This window comes from Crocodylus siamensis, chromosome 2 (genome assembly GCF_052110815.1).
Source record: "Crocodylus siamensis isolate JL-2025a chromosome 2, ASM5211081v1, whole genome shotgun sequence".
Classification (NCBI taxonomy): domain Eukaryota; kingdom Metazoa; phylum Chordata; order Crocodylia; family Crocodylidae; genus Crocodylus; species Crocodylus siamensis.
Window position 1 is genome coordinate 161,437,899 of NC_143396.1, and position 24,654 is coordinate 161,462,552.

The 24,654-nt window shown below is 46.2% G+C and overlaps 1 protein-coding gene across 7 annotated transcripts in view; it reads right to left on the reverse strand.

Annotated features, from left to right (window-relative positions):
* NPFFR2 (neuropeptide FF receptor 2) overlaps positions 1-16,924 on the reverse strand; it is a 67,599-nt gene extending 50,675 nt beyond the window's left edge. For 2 of the 7 annotated variants that reach the window (XM_090031962.1, XM_090031957.1), the window contains exons 1-2: positions 16,819-16,924; positions 12,020-12,132 (exon numbers count right to left, since the gene is read on the reverse strand). Coding sequence is in view for 1 of the 7 variants with exons in the window: in XM_090031956.1 (XP_089888082.1) it covers positions 16,819-16,878 (60 nt within the window). In the remaining 6 variants the exon portion in view is untranslated. The other 5 variants (XM_090031963.1, XM_090031960.1, XM_090031958.1 and 2 more) reach the window with 4 other exon arrangements.
* Positions 16,925-24,654: the final 7,730 nt, after the last annotated feature.

Below are 24,654 nucleotides of genomic sequence, written 5' to 3' on the forward strand. Positions count from 1 at the left end.
GTTTGGACTTAGAACCTATTAAGCAATTATTTGAGAGGCCTCAGGGTACATACACCCCAAATACCCACTGGTGTGTGGAACTCGATGACAACAATTCCAAAATTATGTCTTTCTATCTTTATAGATGTTTGGGTATTTTCATATAATTTGATTGATTGCAGAACGAAGGGGCAAATATGTTTCGGCATTAGGAGGACTGTAAGAACTAGACAGTAAAGCAGAGCAAATGTATCAGTGCTAGTTCAGAAGAGACACAGAATGAATAGAGTATATCAGGCCCTAACCACATGCATCATTTTTTCCCACTTTGCAGAGGGAATTTAAAAAAAAAAAAAAACTGCCAATAAGTAAGTTTGTGTGGAAAGAGATGAACTCTAATGATCCCCCAGCTATGACAGTGAGAACATGGAAGGAAAAGTGTGCCCTGTGGCTTTTGGCCTTCCTCCACCACAGGTCCACCAGATTCCCTCTATGGGATTCTTGTTCTGTGACTTGAGGCAGGACTGGCCCATTCACTACCAAGACAAGACGACAAACAAAGACAGTCACTGCAGATTTGGCCTGCAGTAACTAGTGCTGCTTCCTCTTCTGTACTGTAGGATCTTCCCCTGCTGTCTGGGATTGACCCAGGACTCCAGGCAGGGTTTTTGGGTGAAAATTCATGAAATCCAAAATAATTCAAACAAAGCTTTTCTGAGTTCCACAAAACATCATTTTCCAAAAAACGCTGTTTTGTCAATAAATTTCTGATAAGCTCTAATTAAGATACTTAAAAATATAGTTGACAACATTTTCTTTCATCGCAAAATGATATTTCCTTGACATATAGTAACCCAGATCTGGATTGTCACTTTCCTTCTAGCCTTGTCACTTTCCTTCTAGCCTCAACTAAAATGCAGGGGTGACTGGTGCCTCCTGAGTCGAGCGGGGGGGAGGGGGGGAGCACAAGTGCCATATCTACTCCTATACTCCTGTGCCACAGCTTAGTACCCCCCCCCCCCCACTGCCAGCCCATGCAGCAAAACACCTGCCCCATCCTGAGTGGTGCCAAGTCGGGGGCCAATTTGTGGGTGGAGGGGAGATTGGACCCCTACTAATGCCTCCCCTGTGCCCCCCCTACCAGGCACCCGTACTAAAATGAAGTCTATTAGTGTGTCATTTCTGGATCAGTACAGGAAAAAGGAGTTGCGATACCATCCTTGCTGCTGTCTTCAGAAGGACAAGCAAATATCTTCTTCAGGATGTTTTGGTTTGGCAGGGTTCTCTAGAGAAACATGAGGTTTTGCTCTAGTTTCAAATTTAGTTAGGCAGCTGTAGATGTATGGTGTGCAGACCAGCAGCCACATTTCATTGCGACTACCTTCTCTTATCCCAATGGAACTTCCCTGCAAGAAAGCAGGGCTAGGGGTCTGATTCTCCACATTCACAATCCTTTACTGTTGGGCAAACTGGGCAAAGCAATCTTACCAAATCAGAATGGTATCCCAGCACCCTGCATTGGGATAAATGAAAGCAGTAAGGAATTAAGTCAACAGTTAAACCCTCAAGTTTGTTTATGGAGTTAGACTTTTTAAAACTAAGAATTAAATGCATCACACAACAAAATACTAGTATAATGTATCGGACATTAGTTTTATCTGCTAGATTAATGTGGAAGTGATGGAGATGAGTATTATTTATTTCCTTATATCACCACGCATAACCACCTAAGTTGCTTTTTTTTTTAAAAAAAGGAGTACTTTTAATTTAAAGTTTTCTAATGGCATGTATTCAGTGTACATAGATTTTAGAGTTACTTTTTTTTTTTTTTTTTTTGATTGCCCAGGAAATTTATTTCCAATTAAAACTACTATGTAACTGAAATATAAAGCCTTCCTTTTAGGTACGCCTCAAAATCCCTGTTAGCCCTGCATCAGCACTGAAGGCCAGAAATACAAATCAGAATACATGGGATCCTGCAAGTAAAGATCTTATCATGTTCCTCTACATGGATTAAAGTCACACTTAGCTACCCATAGTGCTAGGCCATGAAATTACTGAATCATGGGTTATTTTAACCTGAAATACCACTACCTAGCACAGAAAATAATAGAATGACATGGAGCGATCCAGAGCCTAAGATTCCCAATACTTTAATGGCGGCCCTAAAGTTAGTCAAGTAAATAACTTTTACATAGGGATGTTTATTCCTAATGAGACTACCTGAATTTTTATATACAGACAGAAGTTATTTTGCCTTTGGTGTTTAAAAGGGGTACTCTAATACATAACAGCCTTAGGTAGGAGGTGAAGAATTATACCATACCTATATAACAATACTGGGGGAATACATCTGTTTTTCCTCTAATATCAAATTAATGGAACAAATCATAAACTTGCTGTAATAATAGAGATAGAAGCTCCTGTCCGCACTAGGGACTTGCCCTGGTTCCAGCCATCAGTGGGCATGAACCAGCTTAAACCCCAGAGGAGGCAAGGAAAGATGCACTCAACACCAGTAGAACCTATCAAAGGTTAGTTCAACTGGTCCAAATTGAAGCCTGCCTGATCTGCAATAAGGGCTTCTGCCTCCTATTTTGCAGCTACCTTGATAACTAACCATTGTGACTGGAACTAGAATAGATTCCCCTTTCAGACAAGTTCTGATATCCATATCAGAGCTGGGTAAACTTAGCTCAAAACAAAGTCATTTTTTTAAAAAATTGTAGCTTCTTACATATTATGCACATCTAATCAGTTAGAGCCCAAGACTTAGTGAGGTTACCAAGATTTTGTCTAATCAAAACCATACTATTTCCTTGGCTTATTTTATGCTTTGCTACGTTGTTACCTACCACTGAAACCTCCGGGATTACACCCTGGGGTTGCATTTTCCAAGTTTCTAAATCAGTGAGATTTTGATGTATGGCTAAGATTCAAGTTAGAGAAGAGATTCAAGGTGTTTAAGATTTAGAGGATGGGCAGTAATTAGGGCTGTGCAAAGCTTCAGGTGCCGATCCAATCCGGAGGAGATTCGGTGGCTGAATCTCCAAAATCTGGACCGAATCAGGGGACCAATAAAAAGGTCCAAATTGATTCGAAGCTCTCTGAATCTTTGGAAAAGATTCAGAGAGCTTTGATGATTTGCCAGCTGCAGCAGGGGGCTGAAGCCAGACTCGGAGCCAGTTAAGTAGGGGGTGGGGGAAGAGAGGCAGTGGACCATGGCAGTGGACCCTGCCAGCCCCCAGCCCCTGCCTGCTACCCCAGCCCCCCTCCCCCTCCCATGGCTACCCACCCAGCCCCAGCACCAGCATCAGCTCCCGGTGCTTTAAAAAGGGAAAAAAAAAGAAGCTCCACTCACAAGTGCTGCCAGATGGCCGGGGGGGGGCAGCAATCCCTGCTGCCCCCCACGCTACATGGGGGCTCTGCGACAAGCCCCCCGACCCTCCCATTGCTCCTCCAGTGCCCCCATGGCTGCCCCGCCCACCCAAGCTCCAGCCCTTTAAGAAAAAACACCCAAACAAACAACCACACCTGAAAAAAACCCCAGGACTCACCGGCTCCTGCAGCAGCCTCAGGGCTTCGGGGGGCTCATGCAGAGCCCCCGATGTGGGGGGCAGCAGGCAGCTGGGGTGGGCGGGTCAGGGGCCTCATGTGGAGCCCCCCCCATGAAGTATCAGTGGGGGGCAGAAGGGATCACCCCCCCCCCACACACACCTGGCAGCACCCAGTGAGTCAGGGCTTTTTTTTCCTAAAGAGCTAGGAGCTGGGGTGGTCCTGGGCAATTTGGAGATTCAGCAGCAGCCAAATCTCTGAATTAGATTGTCCCAAATCGCTTTGGGACAGTGATTCAAATCACCAAATCAAATCACTGTCCCCCAAATAAGCCAAATCCAAAGCAAATACTAACCACTTCGCACAGGCCTAGCAGTAATAATATACTCATGTAGCACTTCTTATCCCAATAAGTTTCATCTTCCTCTCCCACACAATACCTTCCTAGTTCAGGGAACCAAACATTGAGTGTTTAAGATTGGGAAGAGATCAGTGCGATTGACAGGTTGTACCATTATTGTCCACTGCAGTTTTTTGACCCCTCTTGAAGCAATTGGTTTTGAAGGAGACACTGGCTTAAAACCAAAAACCCAACAACACATCAGATCCATCCTGGTAAATCCTATTAAACTTCCTAAAGATATTTAACTGTAATGCTGCTTTCAAGGGTGCCCATGAAACTACCTAGGTTTTTATTCAGTAAAAAATACAGCTTATAAAAAAAGTCACCTCTTACAACCTCAGATATCATGATTACTATGTTTAGAAAATTACCTTTTCAGCTAATCTACATTTTAAACAATGATATTAAATTACCAGGCTAGAAAAGTGGTGTTTGTTTGGGTTTTTTTGTTTTGTTTTTGTTTTACATAATACCAGAAAAAATTTGCATTAATTTTTATAGCAACATGAAATATTAATGAAGCTTCAGGCCAATGTTTTCTTCAAAGTGATATTCCTTGCACTACTTTAAAGCAAGCAATTGAGAGCCTGTGTCTGCAGTCCTTTCACTGGGTGCCTATGTACATGCTCTAGGGTGGGAAGTGGGGATCTGTTTCAATTACAGCGGCTCTCAGGAGCCATAAATAAAATGCCATAGCTTCTCATGTATTGAACATCCCACATTTTAAAATGGCTATAGGGATGCTTTAACTAAAGTTTGTTTGACAAGTTTTAGTTAAAACGCTCCAGCCATCATTTTGAAATGTGGGACGCCAAATACATGAGCCACTGCAGCATGTTGAAGCATTCTAATTAGAACACTCCAGCAGACTCAATTAAATTAAAATGTGTTGGAGCACACATATAGGCACCCCACTGGCCTCAAAGGGTGCATCCCCACTGCTTACATGATGTTCTCAGCACCATCCTCAACCTACCTACTCCCCATCCACATATGTGAAATCCAGAAGTGAGGCAGTGAAACTATGAGAGAGAGATTCCCTGCTGCTGCTGTCAAGATCTGTCTCCAGCATGCTTGAGAGTGGATGTGAAGGGATGCCCACGGAGTTGCTTCTCTGCTTCATTTGCAAGTCTGGAACATTGAGTAGAAAAGGAAGGCCAGATGGTCACAGCCAAGGAACCCACTGATCGGGCCACTCACTTGCTTAAAATTAGCCACATGTATACATATTTTCTGTACTGAGGCCTTAGCTAGTCCCTGTTACTACCATGTTGCCAGTCTCCCTTATATTCACACAGTTTTAATGGGGTACTAGCCAGGTTGATAAAGTAATTATTCAACTATACAATGCAAAATAAAACTATAACTTTGTAGTGAATTAATTACTTCTGCATCACTAGCATGTTTGTTTGGATAATCGGTTTTGTTGCCACAGGGGGAAAAAAAAAAAAAAAAATCAGAAAAGACACTTTAATAGTGCTGGGGGGAAAAAAGGCAGAGGGCTGGGAGAAGAGAACCAGAAAGAAAGAAAGAGAGACCCAATGTTACTTCAAAAGTACATTCCTCTTTGAATTGTAGGAGAAGGGTAATTTAGGATCATCCTGGGGGCCAAATATTCCATGGCAATAAAAAAACTTTAATTGCCTGGTCTGGATAAAAAACATTTGTCTGGAAAAAATGTCTCTCTCAATCAAATTCTACATTTCTTGTTCTGAAGCTATCAGTATAATTAAGTGCTGGCTCATTTGCTGCCATTTACAGAACTTGTAAGGGAAGTACAAGGCCTTGACAGGGTGAAAAACTTGAGTGCTATCTGTAAGGCATTAAGTGTTCTCAACTTCTTTTGAAGTCAGTGCTATTTAAGAATATACATGCTGTATAAATTCTATTAGCCAAATAAAATATTAGGAATTATCCAGAAGGGAACTGAAAACAAATCAGAAAATGTCATTTTATAAATCTCTGGTATGTACACTTCTTGAATAACAGATACAGGTCTGGTCCCCCAACCTCCAAAAGGTATCACAGAGGTTTAAAAAAAAAAGCAACAAAGATCATAAGGTGTATGGAAAGAATCCTTTATAAGGAGCAAAAAAAGGCTAGGACTGTTCAACTTAAAGAATGAAAGGGGATATGATGGAGAGCTATAAACTGATGTTTAAAGTAAACAGGGATTTACTGTTTACATTTGTTCATGTATGTGGACACTAAAGTTAATGGGATGACCCTTCATAGACTAAAAAGTGACTACAGGGCTCTGGTGAAGGGGAAAGGGGCTCGGATTGTGTTCTCACTGATCATTCTGGTCAAGGGTGATGGCCTACATAAGAGCACATGCATCCCAAAGATCAATATATGTATATGTAGGTAGTGTTGCCAGCAAACTACAGGGGGCAGAGATAAAAGTCCAGAGATAAGAAACAGGTAACATAAATAACACTCAGGTAAGAGGAAACAATAGGAGAGCTCTAGCCAAGTTCTCAGAGGGAAATTAGAGCAATTAGCTATTCACCCAAGATGTTAATCCACTAACATAAGAAGCATAAGGAATAAGCAGGAAAAGCTAGACCTCCCAACATGATCAAGGAAGTATGATATAATTAGGATAATGACGACTTGAGGGATAGTTCACATGACTAGAAAACCATCATGGATGGGCATAACTTGTTTAGGAATGACAGAGGGGGAGGCCGTGTTGCTCTCTATATAAAAGAGATATCCACTTGTTCTGAGATGCAGCATAAAGCAAGAAACAGGCCAATTGAAAGCCTCTGGGTTAAGGTAAGAAGGGAGAACATGAAGAGGAATGTCATGGTGGGTATCCACTCTAGACCATTAAGATGCATGAGGCTTTTTCAAAACAACTAAACAGAAGTATCCATATTGGAGACTGTATAGGCACCTGACTGGGGTCTTATGACCCCTGCCACCCCCAGTGCTCGTTCCTGCCCATGGCAGGGGGTCAGACCAGATGATCTGTCTAGGCCCCTTCCAACTCATGATTCTATGATTCTGTATTGCAGAACCTGGTGTCCATTGGAGGATTTTAATTACTATGACATCTGTTGGGAAGGTAGCACAGTGCACAGGCAATCCAACAGGTTTTCAGAGTATGTTGGGAATAACTTTTTGGTACAGAACATCATAGGCAAGAAAACTTTCGAACACAGGTGAAAAGTGTAGAAGTAATTGGATTCTTCTACAAAAGTCAGCTAAAGTAGCTCGGTCAGCTTGAGGTCACCTAGGGCTAGTGTTATGGTTTCATGCTATGTAGATCTGTTCTTACCACAGAAGTAGGTTTATACCTGTCAGAAATAAACATATTTTCTGTGTAACAGATGAGGTACATCAGATTGCCAAATTAGAAAGAACAACTACGTATTCATGACTAGATGGCATATTAGGCATGTAAATACATCTGCTACCCTTATCCGAGATTTCTTTTTTAATGAGATTTTTAGATCTGGCAAGATAATTGAGAATAAAAACACAGGTCCATCTCAGAATCTTCACTCTTCAGCCTTGCATTGCTGTTCTTGCTGAATTGCTTATTTGCAGATGAACCAAGATCAGTGTTTCTTTGAATCCTGATAAGTTATTTGCCTAACAAATCAGTCACCTGTTAGCAATTTAAGACTTTAGGACTCCAGAACACTGAAGATTAAATTTCCTTTCCTTTCAGGTACTAATGATTCTGTACTTCCTTCACATTTTATGAGTATTTTATTATTTTTAATCCAGATGCCTTATCTGTATTGTTTTATTATTCATATACTATTTATATTTCATAACTAAAATTACTATTACAATGTATGTACATCTATTTCTTAAAATACTTGATTTTGATGGGACAAGCTTCTCAAACTGTTCTTGGAACCCAGAATACCGCTCAGGGTCAACCATGATGGATAAAAAGTCTTCTCATAATGCTGCTCATAAATGGAGACAAATTGATCAAGAACATAAAGATGGAAGACAACTTGGGTAAGCAGGAAGTGATAGACTTCAAGATCTTAAAGAGAGTAAGCAAATTGTTAGAGAGCAGGTTCAGGTTGGACATCAGGAGACATCAGTTTACAGTTAGGGCTGCCAGGCTCTGGAATGGGCTCCCAAGTGAGGTAGTGCTCTCTCCTACCTTGGGGGTCTTCAAGAGAAGGCTGGACAGATATGTGGCTGGGGTGATATGATCCCAGCACCCATTCCTGCCCTGGGTGGTGGTCGGACCTGATGATCTGGTTAGGTCCCTTCTGACCCCAGTACTATGATACTAAGGAAAACAAGCAGCATAAAAAAGGCACTGGATTTTAAGAAAATAAATAAAAAAATTAAAAAAAAAAATCAGACCTTAACAAATTTAGGGAACTGATGGGCAGGATCACATGGGAGGCAAGTCAGCAGGGAAAAGGCATCCTGGCAAGTGTATTGTACTTTTGAGGACATAAGCGAGGAGCAAAGGCAGGTCACCATGATGGGAAGAAAGGATAGAAAGTACAGCTGATCACCAGATCACCAACTCTACACAGAAAACTCTGATGAGTTGAAAAAAAAGTGGGTTCATAACCATATCACTTGTTAAACATGGTGTCAGAAAGGAACTTCTCTTGGGTCAAACTGCTACATGCTGGGAGTTTTTGCCTTCCTCTGTAGCCTGGGGCCTGCCCCTAGAATCTTATGAGCATGTATTATTAAACAACTGCTCTGCTATCATTGCAACATCTTTGTCACTCTTGCTTTTACCAATAGCATGTTACAGTGTATTGGTCTTTGCAGTTGCAGGTGAGGGTCTACAGTGACAAATTAAGGAGCGTCTGCAAATACAGTGGACTGGACTCTGTGGCTCCAAAGGCCTCTTCTAATTCTGAGTTCAATTTAGCTACTAGGAGATTATTGTGTTTGCTCAACCCCAGCAGGAAGGCCCACGCCATGTGAAGCATCACTCTGGAGATCTTCACAATAAAAAAACCCAAACAAACAAACTATGCTTAAAACCAAGAGCAGTTGCCTACTGGGAACTCACATATTTTGGCAAACACACAGACTCTGCAATAGTGACCCTAATGGCATAAAGGGGATGGAACTATACTATGACAAGTCTGCCATAAAGGGACTTCGCAGGCATCATAAAACAGTTGTAGCAGATGGACTGGGCCCTAGGTGCATATTAAGGAGAAAAAAGGGGCCACATGCAGTATGTGTAGTACTCCAGGTAGTCAGTGCTGAGATACAGATGCTGAGGAGGCTGTTGTTGAGAAGCCTGAACACTAGGGGCTGGTCCCAGAACACCAGAGGTAGCTTAAATATGCTGGAGAGAGCCATAATGGAAGAAAGGTAAATCTGGTTCAAGATACCCGAGGGCCAGACTTAGATACCACTGCTTATCTCAGAATGCTGGACAAAGATCTGACCCTGCTTCTTTCACAATGCACTTGCACCTCACTCCACAAGATCTGTTGGATTTGATATGCACATAGTTGTGTAATGCTCCAATCAGTATTAACAAAGGAAAATAATCTGCTCCCATGCATATATCTATCTATACCACTTCCCTGGCACTGCTGGAGGCTCCCTCTCAAAGATTCTCCATCCACCCTGGCACTCCAGCTCTGCACAAACCAAACCTGCAAGTGAGGCAGTGAAACTCTCCTGCCTCCCATCCCCTACCCCTACTTCTCCTCTCAAGATTTCTGTCTTGAGAATGACAATGGAGTTTAAAGTGTGAGAGAGTTTAAAGTGATGGAGAGAAAAGTGACTTCAAGATTCCAATGAAATAAGAATTGCATCTTCCTTGTGGCTAGATAGAGCTCTCTCAGATTAAAGTGTGAATCCAACTGTGACGGGGGGCTGTCCTGAAGCTGACCTCTGCATCAGCCTACCCACCTGTCTTTAGCAGTCCTCCTGCCTCTCTCTCCTGCCATGCCTTAGTTTCATAATTTCATAGTTTCTAGGGTCGGAAGGGACCAGAGTAGATCATCTAGTCCGACCCCCTGCCATGGCAGGAAAGAGTACTGGGGTCAAATGACCCCAGCAAGGTGTTCATCTAACCTCCTCTTAAAGACCCCCAGGGTAGGAGCCAGCACCACTTCTCTTGGAAGTTGGTTCCAGATCCTAGCCGCCCTGACGGTGAAGTAACGCCTCCTGATAGCTAGCCTAAATCTACCCTCTACCAGCTTGTGACCATTATTCCTGGTCACTCCTGGCAGTGCTCAGGGGAACAGGGACTCCCCGAATGCCTGCTAGTCCCCTCTGACTAGTTTGTAACAGGCCACTAGATCTCCCCTCAGCCTTCTCTTGTGGGGGCTGAACAGGTTCAGGTCCCGTAGCCTCTCCTCATAGGGCCTGCCCTGCTGCCCCCGATCATGTGAGTGGCCCTCCTCTGGACCCTCTCCATGTTGTCCACATCCCTCTTGAAGTGCGGCACCCAGAACTGGACACAATACTCCAGCTGCAGCCTGACCAGTGCCACAGAGAGGGGGAGGATCACCTCCTTGGACGGGCTCGAGATGCATCTGTGGATGCATGACAAGGTGCGGTTGGCCTTCCTGACTGCATGCCCACACTGCCAGCCCACATTCATCTTGGAGTCAATGGTAAGTCCAAAATCCTTTTCCGCCTCTGTACTGACAAGAATGGAGTTCCCCAGCCTATAGGTATGGTGCTGGTTGTTCCTCCCCAGGTGCATCACTTTGCACTTGTCAGTGTTGAATCCCATCCTATTCTCATCCGCCCACCCCTGTAGCCTGTCTAGGTCCGATTGGAGCCTATTCCTCCCTTCTAGCATGCCCACATCCCCCCACATCTTAGTGTCATCAGCAAATTTGAACAGGGTGCTTTTTACCCCCTCATTCAAGTCACTGATGAAGATATTGAACAGTGCGGGCCCGAGGACCGAGCCCTGAGGAACCCCACTGCCCACATCCCTCCAAGTCAAAAAATGACCCATCCACCACCACTCTTTGGGTGCAGCCCTCCAGCCAGTTGGCGACCCAACTGACTGTGTGGGTGTCGACACCACAGTCCCCCAGTTTCTTAATGAGAACAGGGTGAGACAGCGTCAAAGGCCTTCCGAAAGTCCAGGAAGACTATGTCCACTGCTACCCCTGCATCTAATGATTTGGTGATCTGATCATAGAAGGCCACCAGGTTGGTCTGACAGGACCTGCCACTAATGAACCCGTCTTGGTTGCCCCTAAGCATGACCTCCCCTGCTGGCCCCTTGTGGACATGTGCCAGAATAATTTTCTCAAACAGCTTGCCTAGGATCGAAGTAAGACTAACCAACCTGTAGTTTCCCGGGTCCTCCTTCTTCCCCTTTTTGAAGACGGGAACCACGTTGGCCCTCTTCCAGTCCTCTGGCACCACACTAGAGCACCATGAGTGCTCATAAAGCCATGCCAGGGATCCTGCAATGACCTCAGCCAATTCCTGTAGTACTCTAGGGTGGAGATTGTGTGGACCAGCTGACTTGAATACATCCAGTCCCTCCAGAAGTTCCCTAACTAGTTCCTCACTAACCCTTGGGCTAGGTGCGCCTCCCCTGGTGCCTGAGGGGGGCCTTGTTAGTAAATAATTAAGTTGTTGATTAGGTGGGAGGCTGCCCTTTGTGCACCCAGCTATACAGGGCGGTGTATATGTGCTCCGACCACCCCTACATGTTCCATGCCTTGCAGGTGTTACTATGATCGTCGACTCTATATGCCCCTGGCATTGAACCCTCTGGCTCCTGTCACTGCAATGTGCAAGCACCAAGTTCTCTAGTGACTGACTTTCTGTGCTTCTCTCTCAGATGCCTGACTGTGCCTTTCTCCCGGGCGACTGGTTTTGCACCCCCATAGCTGCACCTCTCCAATGCTCTGGGCTCACTGTGCCCGACACTGGGCTCTACCAAGTCATACGCCCTCTTTCCCCAGGCACTAATCAGGCCTCCAAATGTCCCCTTCCAGCTTCATCCCAATCCTTCAGGGTAAACATGAGAACAAACACAAGCCCCTAAGCTATAACTTAAATACTAACAATAACAACAGTGCCATGCCCCGTTAAGGGAACAAACTTCCACTCAGAGTAATGTCCCCCTATTCTAGGTACCTGAGAGACTCCCTGTAGTCATGTAGCATCTAGATAGCAGAGCAGGCAGTAGTGGCAGAGTTAGGCAGGCAGCACCAGGTCTCATGTAGCTTCAGCAGGCAGAAGTTCCTTCCCTGTCAGATGCGAGAGAGAGAGAGAAAGAGAAAGAGAAAGAGAGAGAGAGAGAGAGAGAGAGAGAGAGTCTGCTAGCTACAGCCTGGTCTTATATATCCCAGAACCCTGCCTCCTGCCGGTCAGATAACATCAGCAGGTGTGGCCAATTACTTCCTTAGGCTACTACCCTGGCAACCTGGAGCTGGGGAGCTCTGCTTAGTCCTGGCCAGGCTTCTTCAGCCTTAAGTAGAAGGCACATCTTAGTGCCCTGCTATACCAAGTTTCAGTAGATCTTTGAAAACAATGTTCAACATTAAGGTATTGACCTGTTTCCCTAGACATAATCCAGCTAAAACAGCACTGCATTTTCCCACTTACTGGAAGCATCTACACATGCATTAATGGGTCTTTGCTAATGCGCATTAAATTTAGTACATTTGATGCAAGGTACATCATAGTTTTTTGGGATGCTTAATGTGCAGTAGACTATTTTAACACACATTAGCATAATGTCGCTTTTTCATGTGATGGTTTAATATGCAATAAAATAGTCTACTGCACATTAAAATACATGTATAGACATGCCTACTGAGTCAGATGCAGCGGACTACCTGCCCCATGCATTGTGCACTATTAAAACGTGCATCTATAGCCTCTTCCAGGATCAACTCACCTAGCCACATATCACTTTGGAAGGTGATGAAAAAGAGATATAGGGAGTTTTGCTCTGGAACTGAAGCAGTGGTAGCAGCACTATAGGTACTGCAATAGCAGCAAACAAACAGCCCCACTGGTTCTGGCCCTACTCTAGTAGGCATTGTACACCAGCATAATAAAGAAGGCAACCCCTGACTCACCAAGCTCAAAATCTATGTAAGATCTTATGATGGGAACGAGGTCAGGCTCAAAGGGGATACCAGAAGTCAATCAGAATATGTAAGCAGGCACTTCCTAGTGCATTCTGTTGTGAACTTGAACGTGCTATCTGTCAAGGCGTCATAGAGAAGATCTGCTGTTAGAATAACATGCACAGAGTTCAGACTTTACTCATAAATGACTGGAAGGTCCTTTCCCACAGTCATTCCAATATCAGGAACTCCAGTGATGTAAATAGAATCACACCAGTATAAAACCAGTGTGAATCCAGTCCAAAGTCCCTAGCTGATTTGTCTGGTAACTGGAGTGGGACAGGAAATGTTTTTTTTTTTTCCAGCTCTCAAAAGTTTTCCTATTCCACAGCAGGATGAGACTGTACTGTCTACACTCAGAAGTAAGTGTTCAGAAAATGATGATGTCAATTTATAGAGGGCTAGCTACTCTGCACTAATATCTCCTGAGTGTACTCTGAAGAATTGCTACTAAATGCACTCCTGTGCCTGCAGAATTCAATCTCAGTGCGTTTTAAAGGTGTCCATAGGAGAAGGTAGTGTGAAGTAGCCAGATACATTAAATTCACGCCCTGGCTTCCTGCATGCAAAATTTCTTTTTAGATAACCCAAGACTTTTCTAAGATTGTCATAAAAAAAGCAGAACGAACATAAGAGATCCTCCCCTACCCAGTTTCAAGTCCCTATTCTGTATGATATGCCCCAAGGGCTGGTACCTCAGTATCCCATGCAAGTCCTCTAAGCTTTTGGTGGCTGACCATTTGGGAGCAAGTGACAGTCTCTTTTTCTTTGGTATTTATCAAAAAGTCCACATGACAGCTAAGAACCCTTTGCAGCAAGTCTTACACTGACACTGAGGGCCTTGTTACATATTACAGTGAGCTGCTCAAATGTGGATTGATGTTAGTGCTAGCTCAAGTTTGGAAGGTCACACATGCAGGTCAGCAGGGACCTCGAGGACTGAAAGGTAAGAATCCCACCTGCCTGCTTATTCCAGGCTTCTCCCCTGCCTCCTGTCTCCCAGTTCTCCCCTGCACCCTTCCAGATTTACCCTGTTTCTGGGAACTCCGCCCCCGCCCCCTTACTTGGGGCTGCCCGTGTCTTCCCTGGAGGAGCAGGCAGGAAAACATTAACCTGCCTACCTGACCACTGCTAAAGCTGCCAGGATGCTGCTCTTCTCAGGCTGACCTCACCCAAAGAGCAGCAGCAGTGGTGGTGGCATTAGCAGCCCTGCTGTGATAGCACAGGGCCAGGGTTTCCACATAGACCAGCACCAGCGCCAGCCTCTTTCTGGTGGTGGGGGGGGGGGCTATGCTGCAGGCATGAGCAAAGCAGGCTCAGCTACCACCACCTATGGAGGGCGGGCAGCAGTGGCGGCGCTCCCGGGAAGAGTGGCTATGGGGAATTTTGGGGTGGCTATAACCCCCCCTAAACCCTCCCAGCAGGGGCATGCTGACAGTGGATTGCGGCTCTGCCCCAGTTCCGAACCATGCCATCACCACTGCAAGATCCCAGCCCAGCCCTGGAACAGCTCTGCACCCTCCTGTGTACCCTGCACACTGCTGGGTCTGGTCTCCGTGGCAACCCCAACCTCTCGCTATCACAGCGCAGCTGCTGCTGGGGTCTTCATGGTAACCAGCCCCAGCCACACGGGCAGGGACTGCTAAAAAATGAAGTCCGGCTGCTGGCCAAATCCACCATTTTACCCACCCTGGGCTGCACCTCATCATAACACAAGCTGAGTAACATAGATCAGACATAATCCTGCCCTGGAGTGATGCAACTTTGAGCAGCCTAATGAGTGCTTAAAATCAGCTTCAGATGTCAATGGACAGACAATCCAAGTGTTAAGAGCTCCAGGAATGACAAAACTAGTATGTAACAAGGCCCAGAAAGATTTAGTTAGTTTTAATAAGATGGCATTTCCCAGTAAAGAAGTTGAACTGAAAAAAATTCCTAACCAGCTCTATTGGTAATTTTATGCAATGCAATGGTTTGGAATATATTGAGAATGTTACTTCTAAAAGACCAAATGAAAAGCCAGCATGTCTTTTTTTTTTTTTTTTTTTTACAAATGGGGCCAGTTAGCAAAAGAAGTTTTAAGTTTTGTACGCATTTTGCATGCTACTTGTTACCATGGACATACAAATAGAAGGAAAAATAAGAAGTGGAAAACATTTCTTCACCATTTGAAAGATAACTTGACTGCTCAAATCATCCCCTAGAGAGACATTGTAAAGATTATGTATAGCCTGGTATATTACTCATTAACTACTACTGCATTTTTATAAGGCACAGAAGCACAAAGTTTTAATAAATGTGTTCAGACTGTTTTCAGACTCCTGTAGCACTAATATGCAACCTGACCTCTTTCACTTACACCATACTAATTTAGGAATCAATATCGATGGAGTAGCAACAATAGTAAAACAGAGAAAAATCAGACTCTTTGCATTTAGTGCAATACTAAAATTAAAATCGACTTTTCACACATAGGGTTGTTCAACAGCATCTGTGGAAAATAAAATAGATACCCCAGAGTGACTGCATTTATGCCGGCCAAATTCTCAGATGACACAAGTCCAGGGAGGTGTGCAGTTTGCAGCAGTTGAGAAACTGTCCCGTAAAGCATCTTTTAAGTTAGGGGATGACTCTCTCAAACCTATAACAATTTATAGGTCATGAATGTGAAGCCAAACACCAGGCTACATGGCTGGCCTCAACAGCTACCATCATTTAGAGAGGCAAATCCATTCATTTTGCCAGCCCTGTTTTAAAGTGATAATAAGCTAGACCTCTGTAAATTGAATGAAACTGACAGCTCGTTTGGATTACCATTTTCAGTGGAAACACAACCTGCAGCATCTTCATATTTCAGCAGCTGTTTGTGCTTCACTTTCACAGCATTACCAGGGCCAATCTCCCCCAAGTTTTTCAATGATTACACCATACTGGTTAGAAACCTGCCGAGGCAAATTGGTACAATGCTCGGGAACCTGGCAGCACTTATGCCAGGGTAAGGACCTTGTTACATGGTCATTTTGGGCAGCTCCTGAAGCTCTTGCACTGGTGGACTGTTTGCGCATTAACACCTGAAACCGGTTTTAAGCACTCCTTGGGCAGCTCGCAGTTCTGCCACTCCAGGGCAGGATTCTCTCTGACGCATACCCAGCTCCTGTAAGATAACACTTGCCACTCCAGGCACCTTAGTGCAAACACCCCATCCACCCTGCCCCTCCCAACCTGGCCCAGTTCTGCCCTCCCCAGCACCCCTGATTCCAACTTATTGCCCCTCTGCTTACTTGTGGCTGCCCACACTGTCCCCCAGGGGAGCAGGCAGGGAAGAGTTAACCTGCCTGCCAGGTCACCACTGCAGCCAAGAGCAAAGCAGCAGCCTGGCAGGGGCGGCAGGAGCCAGGCAGGCAGCTACGAGCAGGTGGGAGCAGGGGGAAGACCTGGGGGGTAGGGAGGAAGCCTGGAGCGGGGGGATTTTTACCTTTCACTCCTCCCAGCCCCTGCCGGCCTGAACGCGACTGCTCCAAACTCCGACGAGGGCTGACACGCAGCGACACTGGTGTGGCCGCGGCCCCTGAAGAGCGCTCGGGCTGGGCTGCACAGCGGGCAGGGGCGTCTTTACGAGAGACTTGGGTCCAAACACGGGGGCCCTCAGGAGCGGGAGAGGGGCGCCGGGGCGCGGGAAGGCAGCGGCCGCCCCGCTGAGGCGAGCGCCGGGAGAGGCGCGGCGGCTCCGGGAGGAGGAACATCCTCGCTCGGGTCCCGGGCTCGGGGGAGGCGGGACGGGGCCGCCGCGACGCCTACCTGCCCCACGGCCGCCGCTGCAGGCAGGAGCCGCCCCGCGCCGGCTGCTCCCAGCTCCATCTCCGCGCAAAGTTTGCAGGCGCCCGCGGCTCGGCTCGGCTCGGCCCGGCCCGGCCCGGCCCACCCCGCCTCCCCTGGGACGCCGCGACCCGCCTCCGCCCCCGCCCCCGCCGCTGCGGCTGCCGCGCCGGGCACAGGGGCATCGCCTCCCGCTGCAGGCATTTGAGCCTTGCCGGCGAGGGCGGACTGGGGGTGGCTTCAAGTCCTTCCCCGTGCTTGGGGGCAGGCGCTGAGCGCCGGGCAGGTCTCCCCCGGAGGGGCAGCCAGCCCCCCCGCCTCCCCTCCTTGCTTATTCAGCGCCCGCAGGCTGTGCGAGGGCCCAGGGCGTGTTGCTGAACGGGTGTCCGGGCCGGCCTTGCTGAAGGGATGCTGGGTTAGATCCCCTCTCCGTCCACCTGTGTCTTCCCCTCTCTAAGTGTAGATCCCTTCTCTGGGCACCGTGGCAGGTGTCCTGCACCCCAGTGTTTTCAATTCCCTGACCATCAGCCCTTGGGTTAGGAGCATTTCTGAGCCTGGCGCCCTTGGAAGACGCTACCTCAAAGCACCCCATCCTAGGACAGTTTTTCCAAAGTGGATGGAAAATTGCTGCCTCCCAGATTGTATGTTGGCCCCTTCCTCACATAGGCTCCTGGTGCTGTGCCCTTTAGCTAGGGAAGGGCTGCCATATAACTTCTCACAGGTGCTGGGTCAGTTTGTATACCCAGCCGACTGTTCTCGAGCACTGCTTTGCCTTTGTTTCTGGCTGCAAACGCTTTAGGAGTGGGGGCTTTGCCCGTATTTTAAAAAATGGGTCCTTTGTTCTTACAGCTCCTCTCTCAAGCTGCTCTTCAGACCCCTCTTATTCATGACCATCTTATTCTAGGAGCCTCACATTAAACAATGATTAAATGGAAAAATGCTAGAATCCAACAAAAGATAAAACAAATCAGATCAAACCATAGAGCTGGACAATTGTGCTGGCTGGAAGCAGAGATGATAAGAGGAGGCTAGGATTCTAATAAGAATCACACAAGTGTTATTGTCTACTCTATAAAGACCATGATCTTCTCTAACAAAAGAATTTTTTATGATCTGCATATTATGCTTTGAGTCATGTTATGGTAAAAGAGAAGGTGCACTTGAAGGTTACAACCAATGGATTCAATTATGTCAGTCGCAGAGTGCATACTGGTCAATTTTTCAGTGTAATGATTAATAAGTTTTAGTAACACACTTGTTTTAAAAGCTTTGGTTCAGTGCCTTGCTCATTTCTACCAAGGATGGCATTTGGCACAACAACTAAACTGCGCATCTCAGAGGAGCAGCTGACATCTGAAGTAGAGATGAGGACACAAATGGTTAGAATATAATTAATTTCAGGGAGCAGCTGGATATGGTACTGTATATAGTACATAATTAATTTTACAGTAACCGTTTAAAGTTCTGCAGCTAAACTGAAGAGTACTAAGTGTGCAGGTTTTTTTCAGGAGTATGGCATTGGCCTGAATTTACTCCACTGGTAATCACTGAGTGCATCTACACCTGCCTGTCAATGTGCAGCAATAAGCCCTGAAGCTTACAGCTGCTGGGTGCCTGTCTGCGCATGCACTGCAGATCACAGCATGTTGAGCTCGGGCAGAGTGGACCCAGCTGGCAGAGGGCCCTAGGGGTCAGCCTGCCTCCCAGCTCAGTGTGCTCCAGAGGGGCCGGCTAGGGCATGAGGGTGCTTCAGTGTAGGGCTAGCTGGCAGGCAGCCCACAAACCTAAGCAACTTTGTCCCCAACAAGGCCTTCCAGTGTTTATGCATGTGCTGCTGTGGAGTAGTACTTGAATGAGCTTTAGATAAAGCATTCCCGCCACCATTTTGAAGCATGGGAATGATGATACATGAGATGCTATGGGCACTTTAATTAGAATAGATCTTAGAGCTGTTCTAATTTAAGACCCCCATCCCCTCCCTTCCCCCCCACCCCCAGGCATATGTATAGATGCCCCTTGTGCCCCAGCCAGTTCCTCTATAACACTAAGCCTGGTCAGAGCACCCCCAGGCTGGCAAGCGACCCCCCCAGGGCCACCTGCCAGCCAGGGCTGTTCCATCTTGCCTCAACATGGTGTAGCCCTGGAAATGCAGTGCAGTGTAAATGCAGTGGCTGGGCACAATGAACTCTGATGTGAACTGCACCAGAGTTTATTCATTCAGAAAATGAAAAGTATTACAGGAAGAAGTTTATTTTGAGTATTTCAAGGGAGGCCTCTGGAGTTGACATGGGCTGCATTATGTAGAGGCATGGTGCACATCATTCCATAGAGGGCACCCCTTGACAGAAGATTCAGATAATATTCTAGCACGGATATGTCTATACTGCAGTTGGGAACTGTGATAGCAGTGCATGTAGATGTACATTTCCATCTATCTAGCCAAGGCATTGGATCACAGTGAAGCTGCAGTAGCATTGTCTGTACAAGTCAAACAGGGACCCTGTTTGCTGTTGTCCCCACAGCTTCTCTGCCATTGGTTCCTGAGCTTGCTAGATTGCTACACACACTGCAGTCACACCTTGGATTGAAATGCAGATGCATTCAGTCTCGGTTAGCGATATGTCAGAACTCCTGATCAAGATCTAATTTGTTGTGATTTAATGAAAAGGAATCTGAAAGGAATTGCTGCATTTTTCCTGTCACTGTTCAGGGCAACATGGCGCCTTATAGACTAACTCATTCAGAGCACAATGTGTGTTTGTACAAACTGTTTTATGACTTAGGGTAAAAGACTATCATTTTGTCATTGGGTGAATATTAGTATAGTAAAGTACTTAGTTTATAGCAACTGTAGTGATGGAACTTAGAAGTGAAGAGGCTATTCTGTTCTTATTTTGTCTGCAGCATTTCCACAAAAAAACCCCCAGAAAAAAACAAAACAAAACAGGAGATCAGTTGATGTGACTATCAATAACATTTCATGTTAGGATGAGAGGAGAAGGAATGTTTTGGCATTGTCAGGCCTTACGTCCCAACATGTTAACTAAGAATCTGTATTTGCTGTGCAGTCATAACTTGCATGGACATCATGGGGAATGCTGTTCATGGACATACTGATACCAGGACCTATTACTTGGAGACACAAAGTACCACATTTCTTGCATATAACCTGCTCTCCCTCTCCCCTCAGTATAAGATAACACCTTGTTTTTGAAAGGCAGAATGAAGAAAAAACATCTATCCTTGAAAACACTGGTAAATAAGGTATTTTCCCAGGGAGGGAGTGGAAACCAGGCAGTTGCAGCAGAACATTGTGGGAACTCTGTTTGCCCCCTAGGTGCGGGGTACCATAGGTGCTGTTGGCTGAGCCAAAATGTCGAGTCCCCCTCTTCTCAAGCAGAAATGGGTGGGCAGCCAACTTCCATAGCACAAGCCTCTGTCAGGCTGCAGCCTTGAATCTGGGATATCAACTTGGCTAACACAGCCACCCAGCTAGATGTTGCCACCCCACAGCTATCTACTCAGGTAGGTCAAAGCTAGCCTGAGACCTTCACTAAGGTGTAACCCTCCACCCACTCCTTATTACTGGAGTGGTGAGTCAGGTTCAGCTGACCTTCCACTCCCAACACTTCTTGTTCCTGTGCAGGGGTTTAACTATCTGGGCAACAAGGTTCAACCTGTTCCAAGGCTGTTTGCTGTTCCTTACAGCTTGTTTTCTGATTCAACTCCCCAATCAGTCTCCCAGCTTCTTGACCTGGCTTGCTCTCTGATTTCATTCTCTGCTTGATCTCCTGGCTTCCTGACTCAGCTTGCTCCTAGACCTGGTCAGCACCTTGATTCCTTGGGTGGCCCCAAACCTGACCGCCTGGCATGACAATCTTCCTGGCATGACAGTTTGTATGGACTACCCATTCAATCAAGAGGGTCCAGCATGGAGCCCAATCCCCTGCTATTGCCCTCAGACTTACTGACCTTGTATGCCACAATTTGGGGAGACCTGCAGGTCAGACAGGACTGGCTGAACTAGCTTGCCTCTGCCCAGCAAGTCCTGGAAGCCCAGGAGCAAGAGCTGCTGACCGAGAGCCATTCCCTGCAGTCCCCAGTGGTCTACCACCAGAAGAATCAGTACTGGTGTGAGGAAGCAAGCTGGCTTTTGGGCAAAATTGCTGCACTCCAGGCCCATCCCACTGAGTCCCATGCCTGATCTCAAAAGATGCACTGGAGACTGGCGACACTTCACAGGGTTTCTTGTCCAATGCCCCCTTTTGTTCCCAGGAAAATTGGGCAGATGGTAGAGCAAAGCTATCAGGTATGGCAGTTGGGGGGCTAATCACACTAAATGCAATCAATAGATTGCTGCCCTCAAAGAGGAGTTAAAAGCTTCCCAGGGAATTAGCTTGGTAGTTCACCCCAAGGCAATTCAAAATTTTACTGCAAAGATCTCAGAACCCTATTTTCTCCCATATAGTCCAAATCCTTCAGCCTCTGTGAAGGATGCCTCTTGCAGCATCTCAATGCAGTTTGAGACACAGGAAGAAGCCCCCTGAGGGGAAAAAAATGTTCCCTGTGCTGCATATTTGCAATGCAGGCTCTATATAAAAAAAAAACCATGGAAAAAAAGTGGGGCAATGCACGCTTCTGAAACCTGCTCCAAGGATCAGATGGAATTGAGCCTTGTCATAAGTCTGCTGACAGTGGGCACCCTGAACTGGGCCCCCATACTTAATGGAGCAGGACAACCCTGTCCTCCAGGGCTGAGAGGTGTTTCTTTGAGAATTCTCTGCTGTATTAGATGACTCCCGTGGGGCCCAGACAGAGAAAGCTGCACTAAGGAACATTCTTCAGGAGCAAGATACTAATGCCGCCTACGCATCCCTTTTCTGCTGCTATGTAGCAGATACCGACTGGAATGAGGCAGCCCAGCTGTACCAATTCCAGTGGGCACTGTGCAAAGAGGGAAAAGATAAACTGATATGAGAGGAATGATTCTCAGGGTTCAAAGCCTCCATAGGCCTGTCAGTCTGAACTAACCATCATCTCCAGGAATGGAAGGAAGAGAAAACATATTCACTACCCTTTCCAGTTCCTCATCCCACTGCTGCTATTCCCAAACCCATGGAAATCAGTGGGGAGCACTGCTGCTTTACCCTGGATGAACAACAGCAATGCTGCCAATGTTACCTGTGTCTCTGTAGTGGGGCCTCAGGACACAGTTGAACCTACTGCCCCCAAGCAAAGGGAGAAGAGAAACAAGCCACCCTAGGCCTAGAGAGGGAGTCTGGCTTAAGGCTACCACAGACTCCCTTCACCCTCCCCATATTTGGAAACATACAGCAAACCTGACCCCTGGAACCTCCAGCTGCAGCTGTATGTCCACTTCCAGGTCTTGGGTCAAATCCAGTCCTAACCACATGCCCTACTGGACTCTGGGGCAGTGGGCAGTTTCAATGACGAGACTGTGGCCGTCACTCTACAAATTCCATTATAGCAGAAGTTGAAGTCAGAGACTATCAAGACCATAGACGGCTCACCCCTTGTGCCCAGTCCTATGGAATTGGAGACGACTACCCAGGAGGTGAACATCTATGGGCACTGTAACATGCTACATTTTGGGGAAATTATCCTCTAAATTACCCCTTGATTCTGGGGATCTGTTGGTTCACCTGTCACACCCAACTGATCAGGTGGAAAACCAGGGAAGTGTGATTCCAGCTATTGCTGGCAGCATTGCTGGCAACCTAGGATGGTTGTATGTCCTATGATTCAAACAGGGGTTCTAACCACTGCTGCCCCAGAAATACCAGGATTATACTAATGTATTTGAGAGAAAAAAACATAGAGAACGTATCCCCTTACACTGGGATTATGACATCCTCATTGATCTGCAGCCTGAGGTAAAGACATCCTGGGGCACATCTACACCATGTCTGAGTCAGATCTTGCTACCTTCCAGCAACACCTGCAGCAAAAAAAAAACCAGTACAGAAATTCATAAATAAATCCATCTCACCCACTGGGGCCTCCATCCTATTCATCAAAAAACAGAATGGGAGCCCCTGTTTGTGTAGTCACCACCCACAATCAGTACCCTTTACCCCTCATCCAAGAGCTGCTCAACAGACTAAAAGCTGCCTACATATTCACCAAGCTTGTCCTCTGAGGAGCATGTAGTCTCATGCAAATCAGGGCTGGTGATGAATAGAAAACTGCCTTCTAGACTCATTACAGGCACTTTGAGTATTTAGTTATTCCCTTTGAGCTCACCACTAATGTGGATTGACAGCATAAACAATTGAGATTGTGATGTTTTCTATGTTTGCACTGCCAGATTTAGGCATAAACTAAGAAAGCTGCAGCTTAGGGCCTCATATTATGAGGGGCCTTGAAAGGTCAGCTGCTGGACCAGAAGCAACTGTAGGCCAGCAAACTGTGGCCCTGCAGAGCTGGGCAGAGAAGCTGTGACTCCTTTCGCAGGGCCTGCAGCAGCCGCGCTTGAGGTTTGGGCCCACCCTGCTCCCCCCACCCAGGGGGTGGAGGTATCTTTACCTGTGTTCCAGCTGGAAATTCCAGCCGCAGGGCTCTACACGGTGGTCCACAGTTTGCCGGACCGCGGCTGCTATTGGTCCATAGTTTGCCCGGCTGCAGCATAGAAAGGTTGGGAACCTGTAGTTTAGGGCCCCACCCTGTCATAATCCAGCCTTTTGTGTGTGCGCTCATTGTTATTGCAAGCTAGTTTTTGGAAAAGGAACACAGATTGTGTGAGGCTGTTTTTGGTTGTTGGGAGCTAGTATTTGGGTAAGGAAATGTGGGGTCACTCCCCACCCCAAATACAGTCCAGGTATTTAAATCTGAGTCAGAGGGTTACAACCAATACTCAGGGGCCCTATCCAAGCACCATGGTGGCAAGAGAGTAGGTCTAACTAAAAAGTTACTAAGGAAGCTGATAAAGACTGCTTTACCATGGCACCAGTTGACTCAGTCATGGGGACTGTACTTAAGTAATTCATGCAGAAACAAAAATTAAATAAAGGTCCTTGGGAAATCAGTGGTTCACTACCCCCACGGCATGAGAAAATCTATGTTCATAATGGGAGCTACTACCCACGACAGCTAAGCCCAAGGTTGGCAAAAAACAAACAAACAAGGAAAGAGCACTGATATGAGGGATGTTCCAAGTGTGTAGTGCCCTACATCAGGAACTTATTTGATTACAAACCAAAATTGAAAACAAAGAATCTGAAATTGTAGCTTCTGGAAAGGAAGCAGAAAATTGGAAAACTATCACCCAAATACATACTGCCTAATATCTCAGCCACATTAACACTGCCAAAGAGGAAAGGGAAAAAATGAAAGGAAGTAGAGGGAAAGGTTGAAGGGCTAAAAGCTAAGATAGATCACTGAAAGTCTAAAGCAGAGGAAGCAGAAGAGAAAATTAGGCATATGGCAGAGCAGAGCTATCAGGTATGGTGGCAGGGGGGCTGATCACACTAAATGCAATCAATAGATTGCTGCCCTCAAAAGGGAGTTAAAAGCTTCCCAGAGAATTAACTTGGCAGTTCACCCAAAGGCAATTCAAAATTTTACTGCAGAAATCCCAAACCCTATTCTCTCCCATATAATCCAAATCCTCCAGCCTCTGTGGACATGTCCAAATGAGCACACACATGCCTCTTGCAGCATCTCAAAGCAATGTGAGACACTTGAAGAGGCCCGCTGGGAGGAAAAAAATCTTCTCCGCATTGCATATTTGCAGCGCAGGCTCTATATAAAAAATAACCCACAGAAAAAAAGCAGGGCAAGGCACATTCCTGTAGTGTG